The 14,192-nt window shown below is 39.9% G+C and overlaps 1 protein-coding gene across 6 annotated transcripts in view; it reads right to left on the reverse strand.

Moving 5' to 3' along the window:
- The window catches only part of Spata13 (spermatogenesis associated 13), a 351,797-nt gene that overhangs the window by 37,834 nt on the left and 299,771 nt on the right, over positions 1-14,192 (reverse strand). Inside the window, exon 1 of one of the 6 annotated variants that reach the window (XM_046447985.2) lies at positions 7,674-8,106. The exons of 4 other annotated variants lie outside the window; for them this stretch is intronic. In XM_046447985.2, the coding sequence (XP_046303941.1) occupies positions 7,674-7,797 (124 nt within the window). In that variant the 5' untranslated portion in view covers positions 7,798-8,106. Of the gene's footprint in view, positions 1-3,381; positions 3,401-7,673; positions 8,107-14,192 lie in introns of those variants that run through there. One more of the 6 variants, XM_058580770.1, reaches the window with a different exon arrangement.

Consider the following 14,192-nt stretch of genomic DNA (forward strand, 5'->3'; position numbering starts at 1 on the left):
GGAAGAGCACTTGCCTAGCATGTGCAAGGCCCTGGGTTCCAATCCCAGCACTACAAAAATACATCAAAATAAAAAATCATGCACAAACTCAGAATGCAAAGCTACACAATTATAATACCAATGTTGACTGTATTACTGTGTTGAAGGCTTTTCTAATCTTCAAATATTTTTGGTTGTTTCTATCCCATGCTTGAATCCACCTAAGTAAAGTTTTCTGGGGAACTCATAATTTCAAAACCCCACAGGAGATGCACTCCCCCTCTTGCCATGTATAATAAAGTGAGAAGAACCAGGAGCTGGCTACCTGACATGGAACTTCCAGCCTCCAGCACTGGGAGAAATACACTTTTTTTTCTCTATTAAAAAACAAGCAGACACACCCACAATAAAAGTGAAACACATATTGGGAATAACAAGCAACTAAATCAGTTTCAAATTTTTCCTTTACATTTGTTTTCGGTGCTGGTGATTGAACCCAGGGCCCCACCATGCCAGGCAAGTGCTCTACCACGAAGTCACATCCCCAGGCCCTTCACAAGTATTTTTAAAAGACAACTTAAGAATCAAATATTTAAAATGATTAATAGTTCGTACAACAGGGGTACGTTTATTCTCAATAAACATGGTGCTTTATTGAATTATATACTCAAAAGATACTTTTTTTTTAATAGCAGATGAATGTTATGTAAAGTTTCCTAGTCTACCTTGTGGAATGCTAGCTGCCTAAGATGATCCATGAAAAGTCTGAAACCTACTGTATGCTTTATCTACTCCTTGGACACCCCACAAGTTTCATCAGTAATCACAGGCATAAGAAGTCCAGCCGGCCTGTTGTTTAATCTTGATTAACACAGAGCTTCCCAACCTTATTTGGTCAGAGTTTTCTTTTTACCATAACATATTACTACTCCAAAGAGAGTGTCTATAGCCTCACCCAGGGACCTGCAGTCCAGCAGTGTTCACAAGACCTGGGAGCGGGTCAGACATGAAGATTGCTGGGCCCAGCTCTGTGGACTGAGAATCTGCCTTTCTATAAGATTCCAGGTTGTGCCAATGCACACTCAGCTGTGAGAGCTGTTGTTCTGGGCAACTTTCTGTTGTGTGTTGTCCACTGTTCTTGTGCAACATTCCTTGAGAAACCCTGCTATGAGGCAAAATCCTGAATACCAGTGTGCTTCTTTCATTGATTCAGAAACTAAAGAAAACTATGAAAGGAAGGAGTAAGGCATGGTTTTAGTCAAGTGAAGAGATAAAATGCCCAACACTGAGAAGCAAAGCATCGAGAAGTGGGAGTTCACTCTTATGGGCATCCATTCTAACAAAGGCAAATAAATTCCACAGCACTTTCATTTTCTTAAAATTGCTGGTTTTCAAAAAGAAAAAGCTCCGTTGCCACAGGTCCTTTGTTCTGTCTGTTTGCACTTTCACTCTCCACAAGCGTCTGGTACAGAACAGCTTTTGTTTCCCAGAGATTTTTTTCTAAGTCCAGAGATGAGGTCAGGGTACTAGATTAGGAGCCCTGAGAATTCAGGACCTTAGAACAGAGGTACTCACTAAAATAAACTAACTTTATGGGGCATTCCAAATGAAATAAAGATAAAAAAGAAGAGAAAATGATACATAAACAAATGCTGAACTGAAATGTGGTATCTTCTCTAAGGATGTTCACCTAGCAATCTATTTTTGGAAGAAGCCACTACTAAAAAGAAAAGAGTATAATAGAATAAGTAAGTTTGACCTCTAGTTAAAAAAAAAAAAAAAGTTCACTGATTACAGCCTATATTTGCCAAATCAATAAAAATACTACAACAAAAACCTTCTGCAGCCAGGAGTGGTGGTGCATGCCTGCAATTACAGTGAGGCAAGAGGCTGAGACAGAAGGATTGCAAATTCAAGGCTAGCCTCAGCAACATAGTAAGACCCTATCAATAGAAAACAAAAAAGGGCTGGGGATGTAGCTCAGTGGTAAAGTGTCCCTGGGTTCAATGCCCTATACCAACAAAAACAAAAACAACTTAAGGATAGTGGAAAGAAGTCATAAAATCTTGCTCCCCTCCCAAATTCCTTTGGGCAAGAGATCATTACAATATATTATTGGGACTGGGCAGTTAGAAACATTTATTACTGGCAACACAAGAAGTAAGTTGAGAGTCAGTCCCAGAAATGAAGAGAGCCAAATTATATACTAATATCAAATACGTAGCAATCAGAATAAAGTAAACGTTGAAAACACATGGACTGTTCTGATCATTTTGTTCTATAAATATGTGTTGATGCACACCTGTAATCTAGCAATTTGGAAGGCACAGGATCGTAAGTTCAAGGCTAGCTTAGGCCAATTAGCAAGATCTTGCCTCAAAATAAAAATGAAGGGGCGGGAGGAAAGGTTGGGGATGTAGCTCAGTGGTAGAATGCCCCTGAGTTCAATTCCCAATAGCACCAACATCACCACTACCATCACAAGGACCACCACCCCCACTGAAAAAAAAAAAAAAAAAAAGAAGCAGGAATTTAAATTACTTTAGAGAAAGTGGGCCTAAGACCCATATGTATTTACATGCATATTCAAAAGAAAGGCTATTGGAGAGGCAAGTTAGTAGTAATACCTCAAATTAAAAGCAGGCCACCTTTCTACCCCTCCAGGATTGTTTCCTGAGATTGAGTAGGTAGTCATTAAAGCTGAATTTCTGGTATCTTAAGTATAATATGGTACAGATGTTCTTACATGCACACCTTCTGATGATGTGTAGAATTAGCACTGCATACCTACTTAGCAACCAAAGTTTCCCAACTGCTGCTGTTTCCTCAAAGCAGTAATTTCCCAATGTTATAGAGATATCCAGAATGGAGGAATATCCTAGGAACTTTGTTTCCCCTGGGTTTTGACATGCTTTTATTCCCAAGAGCCACAGGGCAGGTGCTGAGAGTAGGAGGCCCTGGAGGGCAGAGCAATGCTATTTTTGAGCACAGCACTGCTCAAGAACAGCTATCACCTCAGTCGAGAAACAAGAAACCCCTACCTCTGGTAATCACTGGCTGGACTGACCAATGGTGCCAATTCCCACACCAGCAATGGCTACCCAAAACCAACAGGAACATAACCAAGATCTATGGACACTCATTAGCCATCTCCCACAGCTAAAATGGATTGTTATTTCTAAAGCTGGGATGGCAGATGTCCTTAACAGGAAATAATTTGCAACATTGCTATCAGTTATTCAGACCAATATTCCCTTATCCATTAGCATAAATAATTGAGTACCCAGGGTGATTCCTTAGTTCTGAATGGATTAAAAACAGACATTGTATTATTAATCTCCTGGTCAGTTATGCCAGTTTCCAAGGAAATCTAAAAGACATTTAATGCCATGTACAACATACCATTTTTTTAGCATGCACTGAATTCAACAGTAGCCACTGTTTCAGCACACCGACTGCTCCTGATGGTGACGACAGGCTGACTGGTACAGGCTCTTTGCCACAGAAGGAAAGGGTTCAATCACTTACAGCACAGAAAGAAACGAAGCCGGAGTCAGAAGAACAAACTGTGAAAAGCATCCAGTATGCGTCGAAAGCAATGATAAAGGAAAAGTGCCTTTGTGCCTTCAAAGCTATAGCTGTTCATCCTAGTGTCATGTGGACTCGAATACATAAGACTGTAGAAAATCTGCTCTCGGTGGCTTAAATGAACCCTCCCATCATTACCCCCACCCATAGCCTATGTGCTCCAAAAACTGCTCCAAACAAGACATTCTGTACCTGGGCACTGACTAGAACCTGGATTAATGCAGAAACAAATAAATCATAACTGTCCTTTAGAAGACAAGGCACTTTCTTCACTAAAGGCCAGCACTTTCCTGTCCTCTGTGTGCAGGTTTCATCCTTCAAGGTCTAATAAATATATTTCTGCTTTTCTGTAGTCTTCTTTGTTCTCTTAACTGTTGGACCTGGTTAGGACGCCAGCCCCACTATCTACTATTCAGCTGCACTTAGCTGAGCTAGGGAAGGTTACCCACAACCTTCAAGCCTCAGACTTCTTGCAACAAGCCAGTAACAGTCAGACTACTGATACTTAGAAGTTGTTTGCCAGGTGTCCAGAGCGCTTAACTCTCCCTCTTCTTATGTTTATCATTCCTTCCTCTCCTTTTAAAATCCACTGTCTGAAACTCGGTAACGAGACACGTGATATTTGGAAGAAGGTTCATTCTTCAATAGTTCAGGAAGATTTGAACAAATTCAATTTTTAAAATGGTGAAGGTTTTAAATGAAATCTCATGAGTTTGCAGGGAAAATGTTAAATACTTTATCATGTTTTTCTGAGCAAGAACTGGAACACTATGTTCTTTAAAAAAAAAACAAAACCCTGATTATAGGCAATGAAATACCAGTGCAGAGAACTGCTATTGGAGCTAATGTAATCTCCAAGACTTCCAGGCAATATAGTTTCAGGCACTGATGTCCCTGCTTGTAATCCTTGTTCCTGCATACAGAAGCCTTTCATAATTTCTAAATGCCTTGGACTCTGTGGAATCTATGCTATCTCTCAGCAGGCTCAAAAGACAGTGACTTTGCTGTGTACCATCTTAGCAGTCAGGAAAATACTCTTACTGCAAGTACTTGTCTAAAGATAAGTAAACGAATCCAACTTGTTTTAGAGATAAATACAACCAACACCCAATGTTCCTTGGCATGAACATATAAAGTGGAAATGGAAAGGAAGAAGGAACTGGGCAAGACACATGACATTCACACCTAACAATCAAAACCCTGGGTCACCAACACTCCAACCAGCTTTCCAAGAGCTCTGTTATCACCCAAAACAGGTGCTCAGCAAGTAAGATCTAATTTGATATTTTTTCTGATTCATTACTGAAAGAAAAATTTTGAAAAGTGATTTAACTAAACAAAACATAAAGTCATGATCTAAGAAATGGAGATCAAACAGAAAGCTTTAATGGTGTGCTCACAATTATCACAAAGGCACAACATATGTGCATGTGCACACCCACACATGTGCACCTCAACACCTGTTGTGGTTTCTTCTTCTTCCCATACTTGTAACAAAATGTTTACTGGAGTCTCTGAAAACACTGGATAATGACTGCAATTTGAGGTCAAGAAAATCAATGGAAAAGATTTGGTTAAATTTTTTCCCCTTTAATACTATGAGGGTATATATTGTAAATTTGTTTAACATATATTGGTATAATAATTAGAGAGAACATTGTTCCTGATAGTCTCCTAGCCCCCTAGCCCTCTAGGGCTTTATTTGTTAGATTACATGACTTATCTAGGGTTAAGCCGTTAGTTAGGGTGGTTAAATAAATAACTAGAACTCTGGATGGAATCAGTTCACTGCTCATCACTACCCATGTCCCTGCACAAATTAATGCTTTCCTGATTACTACTAATATTTATTTACTACATACTTTCTGTGAACCAGATCATTCTTTTACATCTGTGGGGTAGGTAATATTAATTAATTTCTCCCATTGCAGCTGGGTCCAATGGTACAGGCCTTAATCCCAGCTGAGGCAGGAAGATCACAAGTTCAAGGCCAGCCTGGTCAACTTATAAAAAAATTAAAAAGGACTGGGGATGTAGCTTATTGGTAGAGCACCCGAGTTCAATCCCTGGTACCAAAAAAAAAAAAAAAAAAAAAAAAATTCTCCATTGCACTAAAGATTCTGTAGCTGATCAGTAGTTACCAAAGGCTGGGAAGAAAGAGAAACTGAGTAGTAAGCTTCCTTTGGGTTTTATGAAAAGGGTCTAAAATTACATAATGGGGATGGCTGCATAATGCTATAACTATATTAAATATCACTGCATTCCACATTAAAAAAAAAAAAAAGACTGTAGCTAACTAAATTGCCCAGGGTTCTACACCTAGTCAACAGAAAATTAAAATTCAGCTCTAGCTTTCTAACCCAAAGTTATGTTAATAAAATTAATTTTCACAAAAATAATTACAACAATATGCAGCCAGAATAACTATTTGAGACCCACACCCTTTAGTGATTCATTAATTCTCTGTATCCAGAATTTTTAGTGCCTTATTCAGGTGGTCCTCCTAAGGAAAAATACAAGTATGCTACAATCTGTTTCTAACTGAACTATCAATGTGTAAATCTGTTCTATCTAACAAAATATATAAATAGCAATTTTTTTAAAATTTTTTTTTAGTTGTCAATGTACCTTTATTTTATTTGTATGTGGTACTGAGAATCGAACCCAGTGCCTCACACATGCTAGGCTAGTGCTCTACCACTAAGCTACAACCCCAGCCCTAAAATATAAATAGGAATTTTTAAAACAATGAACACCCAAAAACTAAGGCAGAGGAGGAAAAGAGGATGCAGGGACACTTTTTTTGAATCTTTATTTATTTATGTTTTTATGTGGTGTTGAGAATTGAACCCAGTGCCTCACACATGCTAGGCAAGCACTCTATTACTGAGCCACAACCCCAGCGCCAAACACAGAGTTTTAATAAATTTCTTAACTTTACTATAAGATTTTTCAAAAAATATGCTTTGGTAATTCTTATGGTTCACTTTCATTTAAAAAAAAATGAAGCCAGGCATGGTGGCACATGCCTATAACCCCAGCAACTCTGGAGACTGAGGCAGGAGGATTTCAAGTTAGAGGTCAGCCTCATCAATTTAGCAAGCCACATTCTCAAAATAAAAAATAAAAAGAACAGTGGTCTAACTCACTGGGGTACAGTACCCCTAGGTTCAATCCCCAGTACCAAACAAACAAACAAACAAACAAATAATAAAAAAGGACTGGAAATGTAGCTCAGTGGTAGAGAATTGAAATGATATAAGCACTCGGTATTTTTAATAATTCCTCTAACTTCTTAAATGTTGGTATATTAAATAATTCTAAATCAACGAAGGGAACTTTCTGATATAAAGGTAACATTGCTATTTCCATCAAAACCATTTGATAAGAATTGGCACATTCATTTTAATGAGCTTTCAGATAGGGCAAAAACAAATCATTTTTAATTAATCCTTAGCAATATGGGATATTTTCAGCCATAAAGTCAGAAAACCATCAACACAGATTAAGCTAAGTAGATAAAATACTTCCATCTTAAAGCCTTAACCCCTCCCACAGCCTTCTACTTTGTTCTGGTCCCACCTTGGTGCTGACCTCAAACTTTTAATCAAGGTCACCAGGCAGGCTCCTCCTCACCCGGAATCCCAAGGGTATTTTTTACTCACGTGATGGTTTTTTTTTTTTTTTTTTTTGCTGAGTTATCACTATGGCCCTGGAGCTCTTGGCTTATGTCTTCCTCTTGCCTCAGCCTTCCAAGTAGATGAAAGGACAGGCATAACCCACCGAGTCTTGGCTGCCTTTGACACTTAGTTATGCATTTGCCTAACTCACCCACTCAAAGCCCCTGGCTTCCTAGTTTATCTGGGACTCTACTTACCTCTCTGGCTACTTTTTCTATCACCTTTTTGAACTTCTCCTTTTACTGGTTCCCAAATGTTCTTGATCCTCAGTACTGGCCTAAAGAGCCTCTTCTCATTGCTCACCCTTCCCCACCCCCATGACTCCCATGTTGTTATACCTCCAGCCTGGGTCTCCCTCCCCCTCACCAGACCTTATAATCAAAGGTGATGACAACTGAACTGAAAACTGGCTCCTATTCTACCCACCTGAATAGGAAACAGCTCCCCAACCATGTGCTCTTCTGGTGTCACCCAGGCATGGTGACAGCACGGCCTCCTTTTCCTTTGCCCAAAACATCCAGACAGTTTGCTTGACCTCCAAGTTCTTCATTTCTCCAGTATTACAGTCATTTTCTAGTTCAGGAATCCGTAGCCACTAGATTAAGAAACAGACTCCTCCCACTAGCTCCACAATCTATCCAATCATCTCTCTAAAATGCAAATCTAACCATCTCACTCCACTTAAAACACTTCAGTGGTTCCTGGTTGCCCCAGGCTCCTTCTCCTTCTAGTAGCTGGATCTCCAGTCTAGACCAGCCTTTGAGCCCTTCCCCCTCACCTTCATCTTGCCATAGCCTCAGGGACCTACAGCTTTGAGGTGGAGCACAGGGGACCTGCCTAAATATCAAAAGACCAGAAAAAACAATTTAAGTATTTATGCCATAAACATTTTAACTTAAAACATGTAAAGATGCAATTATTCATTTTGTCATGATACAGAGAGGGACTCTTAGTGTATGGTTGTCTGAAACAAATTCTACATCTTTCTTGTATAATCCACATCCACAATGCTTCAGTTATGATTCCCATTTCTGGCTTCTTTAAAGTACAGCAATAAAACCAGAGGCACTAACAAAGCAATCTGGGTACAAGATTCCTTAGTTTGACAGATTTTTTTTTTTCAGTTGTGCTTTAAGGATATGGTTTACCTACCTGACCTCCTGCCCGGCCCTAAATGATCCTGCCACCAAAACTCCTCCCATAATCTGGGCCTGCCCCCTACCTGCCAAAAGTAACTAACTCCTGTTACTATATATAAAACCAGGAACCTCATGGTCAGTAGCCATTTTATCCCTGAAAATGAGCCACATCAGGTGTTTGACAGATTATAAAGAAGAGCTTCCTGACCTGAAGTCTGCTCCCCAGCTCTGTCAATTATGCACCTTGTGCTAACAGTGCTGGGAATTGGAACCCATGGTCTTGTGCACACTAGGCAAGCTCTTTACCACTGAACTACATCCCTAGCCTAGCAATCTATGTTTATTGAGCCTCTCCAAAGTATTTAAACTCATTTTCATAGACTCAAAGACTCTTTGGTCTCCTACTTACATTTCATCAGCATATAAGTAAGTTCCATAATTATAATAGTAAACATAACTGCTGTAAATAGGCTTGGGGTCATGACCTTGAGCATGGATTCAGGCAAGAAAACAGCTTAGGGAAACAAGCATTCTGCAAGCTGTGGCCTTCTGTCAGGTTGCTCCACAGAGGCAATGAAGGGCAGCTCTCATCTGAGAAGTGGAAATGGGTTGAGGTTTGCATTGTGTCACCCTGCTCTTGGTTTCTCCAATGTGCTCTCCTTTCTCTGGTCTCCACTCTTTGCATATGCTGTTCACTCAGCCAGGAATAACTCCTAACAACAAACTGGACTATTTCCCTCATCAACTTTCAAATTAGATCTCATTACCAGAACCCCCCAGAGCTGATTAAACTCCACAGAGGTATCTACACTAGCAGTTGTGTGAGAACACCTTCCAGTTTCTTCATGACCACCTAGTCTCTAGCAAAATGACTCATTAATAACAGGAGCATAAAATATGTGTTAAATAGATTCCTAACCATGGAAGTATCTCTGAAACCAAGAACACATTTAAAAACCAACTCACAAATTAAAAACAAACAAACAAACAAACAAAACCACAAAAGCAAACTAAATAAATAAAATTGAATAAAATCTGGGAATAGTGATGTAGCTCAGTGGTCCCTGCATAGCATGCAGGAAGCCCTGGGCTTGAATTCCAACATCAAAAACAACACAAATCCAACTCAGAAAGGTAGAGCAGCTTGGGTATTTCTTTAAGTAACATCAATTTTTGTCCTAATAGCATGTCCTGAAGCATTTCCTAGTAATACAAACTTATCAATGTGCCATAACATTTAATCAATGTACCTTTTACAACCAATACTAGTTCCTTACTAGGGAAAAGTAAACAAATATTTTAAGTGGATCTTTTCCATTTCTGAGTGACGAATACACTTCACTACAAAATCAAATAGAAGAATCAGGAGTTGCACTTACAGAAAGAATGTCCCCTATGAAAGATAAACCCCACTGTGTTTTGAAACTACTGGGTCTTAAACATACTGGAAAATGTCTTGGCACGTTTCTTTTTTTCTTTAGATAAACCAACCTTTGATCAGCGCAGGATACATTTAACAGAAGAAGAAAGAAAGTGATGTTCTGGGGGCCGTTGAGCGGCCTCCGCTCGCGGATGGAGGTGCGGAGCGTGAGTCCAACCAGCTCTGCGCTCAGGCCTGCAGCCTGGCCAGCACTGCAAGGGGCATTTGCTCCTCCGTCGACAAGGCCCTCCAAGACCCACTAAGGCCCATCCAGCTCAGTCAGATAATGTCACATGTGCTTAGACCTTTCTCATCATGGGGGGCTCAGGACAGAGGTCCAACAGGTGCTACCCCGCCCTTCTCTGCAGAGCACTCCAGGGCTCCCCAAGCAGCTCCTGGAGGACCAGCTCCCAATTCAGCGTGGAGGAGGTCACAGGCTAAGCCAGGGCCCGGGAAGGAGCCAACATCCTAGGGCGGGGCTTGCATAAATTTATCTAATTATGGCACCTCCCTATGAATGGTTGGCTCCAAAAGACCATAAGCCAAAGGAACTTCCAACTACTAACTAGGACCTGTGTTTGTTCTCTCTCCTTCTCCCCCGCCCGGGGTGTGTGTGTGTGTGTGTGTGTGTATGTCTCAAAACAAAAGCAATGATCAGTATCAGTGCATCTGTAATACTTTTTGCTTGTTTTCTTGGAATGTTTGAAACCTAGGAGGTTTTCAAAATAAGTTTCTTCACCAGTCATTGACCAGCTCTGATGTGCTTCACAGATGGGTTGGTCATCATGCATAGTCTTTCCTCAGTATCTGGCTGGGACTGGTTTCAGGATCCCCTGGGACACCAAACACTGAGGGTGCTCAAGTGCCTTATATAAAATGCTGCTGTATTTCAAAGAATTTCCCCACATCCTCTTGTACACTTTAAATTACTCCTAGGTGACTGATAACACATGATACAATGTAAATACTATTAAAAAGTTATTATACTGTATTGTTTAGGGGATAATGACAAGAAAAATATATATATTCTGTAAAGATGCAACTTTTTTCAGAATATTATCTGTAGTTGGTTGAATCCATGGATGGGGAACAAGTAGATACAGAGGTCTGCCTATAATTTGGGTCATGCTGTCCTTTGTAGATCACAAGACATATCATGCCTTTAAAGCACTGGAATTTTAGTTGTTTCCTAATGAAAAATATGAATCAGATATTATTTAGTTTTACAATCTGGTGTGAGCAACTCATAGCATTCAGGTTGAGAGAGTTGTCCTCGGTCAGAAGGCTACTTGGTCAATTTAATTCTCTTTCCCAGCTTAGACAGAGTGACTATATTCACAAAAAGCTAAAATGTAAAAACAAAAATTAAATAAAGCAATTATTAGTGTAAGAAAAAACTTTAGATATCATTAAAAAGTCAACTTGCCATGCTTGTACCCACTTAGAACAGCATTGCCCCCTGATGGAGTTATCCAATAACTCCACCATTCTCTCCTTTGTTATCTGGCATAATTACTAAATGCTCTAATATAGATGTACTGATTAGCTAAAATGCTTTAATTTGTTTGTTTTAAAGCAGCGCTGGGGATTGAATCCTGGGCCTTGTCTACACTAGGAAAGTGCTCTACCACTGAGCTTCATCCCCAACCCTACAGTGCTTTCTAAAAATATAAGATAGGGGTTGGAGGTAGAGCTCAGTGGTATAGCACTTGCCTACCATGTACATAGCCCTGGGTTCAAACCCTAACATCACAAAACACACACACACACATACACAAAACCCAATATAAATATATAAAATATATATAACAGATGGGGGATGGGGGTTTAATGAGAGAGAGAGAGAGAGAGAGAGAGAGAGAGAGAGAGAGAGAAAGGATTTTTTTTTTTCTTTTTGAAAGTGGACTACCGAAATCTAGTGACTTCAATACCTGGGCATACTTTTATCTGTTGCTTATGATCCATAAAAATTCTAAGCAGTGGCACATGCCTATAATTCCAAGCTTGGGAGCCTGAGACAAGAGAATCCTGAGTTCATAGCCAGCTTCAGCAATTTAGCAAGGCCCTAGACAACTAAGTGAGACCCTGTCTCAAAATAAAACATAAAAAGAGCCGAGGATGTGGCTCAGTGGTTAAGCCTGCCTGGGCTCAACCCTCTACACCAAAAACAAACAAACAAAAATCTACTAAAGTTTAAAATCAAAGAAAACTACACATTCTCTTTTCTGGGAGACAATTAAGTTAATCGGAAGTTCATCATGAGAGTAAAATAATCTGAACTTGATGGATGGGACCAGTAGAGAGAAAGTGAATGAACATGAAAATAAGAATTCTGAAAAGCCATCAAATTTTCTTGACAAATGAGTGGAACCCAGAAGTCAGAATGGGGAAATTAGGCAGGACACGCAATGGCACATGTGGGTAATTCTATCTACTTGGGAGGTTGAGGCAAGTGAATCACAAGTTCAAGGCCAGCCTGAATAATTTGGCTAAACCTTGCCTCAAATAAATAAATAAATAAGGGTTGGGAGTGTAGCTCAATAGTAGAACATTCCTAGATTTAATGCCAGTACTCCCGCCCAAAATAATAAATAAATATAGATAGATAAATTCAATAAGGCCAAACCCAGGGAATATGAAGCCACAGATATAAAATGTAATTATGTTGGGCTGGGGATGTATCTCAGTGTTAGAGTGCCTACTTACCATGTTCAACATCCTGGGTTCAATCCCTAGCACCACTAAGTAAATAAATAAACCCATAACATTTTTAGATCAGCAGCCTTCTATACATGAACTTTATAAAGGCACTTGTAAGTGCCACTGTGATTCATTATCTTGATTCTGTTATCTTAAATACCACACCCATGAGGTAGACAAGCAGTGTTCAGTTCAAATGACCTTCCTTCACACACTGCATGGGCTCCTAAGAGATAAGACTTGTATACTAAATAGAGAGAGAGAGAAAAATGCCAAGTGCTAGGAAAGGGTGGATTTTTTTTAAGCCTGGTATTGTGGCACATTCCTTGTAATCCAAGTGACTCCAGAGGCTGAGGCAGAAGGATTACAAGTTCAAGGCCAGCCTAACAACTTAGAAAAAATAAAAAGGGCTGGAGATGTAGCTGAGAGCACTCCTGGGTTCAATATCCAGTAACCACCCCCCCCCCAAAAAAAAATCTAACAATTTTAACTATTTTCCACCTACTTTCCTGGAGTATTTTAAAACAAATCTGTTATATCATCTTATGCAAAAAATATTTCAATGTATGTCAATAACAAGAACTTAAAAATAGCTCTCTGGGTGGCATCTGTATTAGATTTTGCAACTAATTATGGTCTTAAGGAGATTGGTGCTAGCACTCTGGTGATATGTACACCAAAAATTACATATCATATGGAAAGAAAGAAACCCTAAGCCTGGTATATAGAAGCACTGGAAATGGTCTATCAAGTGAGTTCCAATTCGCACCAGAAGATTAAAGTGGCAGGAGTTTTATAAGCCTTGAATTCTAGTCAGAGATGCCTCCACTGCACTAAAGATCTGCATCTTCATGGAGGTGGACACTGTTACTGCCCCAGGCAATAGGGAAAGCTCAAATTATTGGAATGATCTGACCCATGAGGTCTTTCGTTGTGCCTAACTGATCTCTGGCATCCTTAGGAGCAAAACTGATGAGAAACTCCATGAAGATATCACTTGATTTAAGTAGCAGGAAATCTCCAAGTCTGGTGAGCAGAAACTGACCTAAGCTGGTATAACAAAGAAACAACCAGGGTTCTCACTCAACTCCCAAGCTCAAAGTCTCAGTGATGCAAAGGCCAAGTCATCTTGGGTAGGCATACTATTACTGCAAGTCTTCTCAGCCTTCCTCAAAAGAGGCCTTCCATCATTGGGAAACCCCAGTGGCAAAACATATCTCTCTGACTGGAAGGAAATGGACTTAGGAAGGATTTAGCTTGTGTGGACTCATGGCTGGGAACTAAGGGTTTGGCTGAATGGCTTGGGGGAAGGTGGAAAGAACATAATAAATGAAGCCTTTAACTGGATATATCAGAAAACCAAAATATGAGAAGATAACCATTCCATGTAAATGCTGACAGCAACAGTGGCTGTTTAATAATCATGTGGACCTTATTTCCACTGTGTAGATGTCAGTCAATCTTCTTTCCTCCTTATCCTGATGGTTTACTAAGTGGGTTCATTCTAGTGGCAGAAATAGATGCTGAGCCTGGGCTAAACCACAAGACCTTCCCCTCAACCAAGTTAATGATACGGTTCTTTGTAGGAACCAGACAACTACTTGTGGAAAGTTGATTACAATGGGCCCTTGTCATAATAGAGAAGGACAATGATTTGTCCTTACTGGAAAAACCACTGGTGCTGGA

Source organism: Marmota monax, unplaced genomic scaffold (genome assembly GCF_021218885.2).
Source record: "Marmota monax isolate L192 unplaced genomic scaffold, Marmota_monax_Labrador192_F-V1.1 WCK01_AAM20220418_F8-fsc00043, whole genome shotgun sequence".
Classification (NCBI taxonomy): domain Eukaryota; kingdom Metazoa; phylum Chordata; class Mammalia; order Rodentia; family Sciuridae; genus Marmota; species Marmota monax.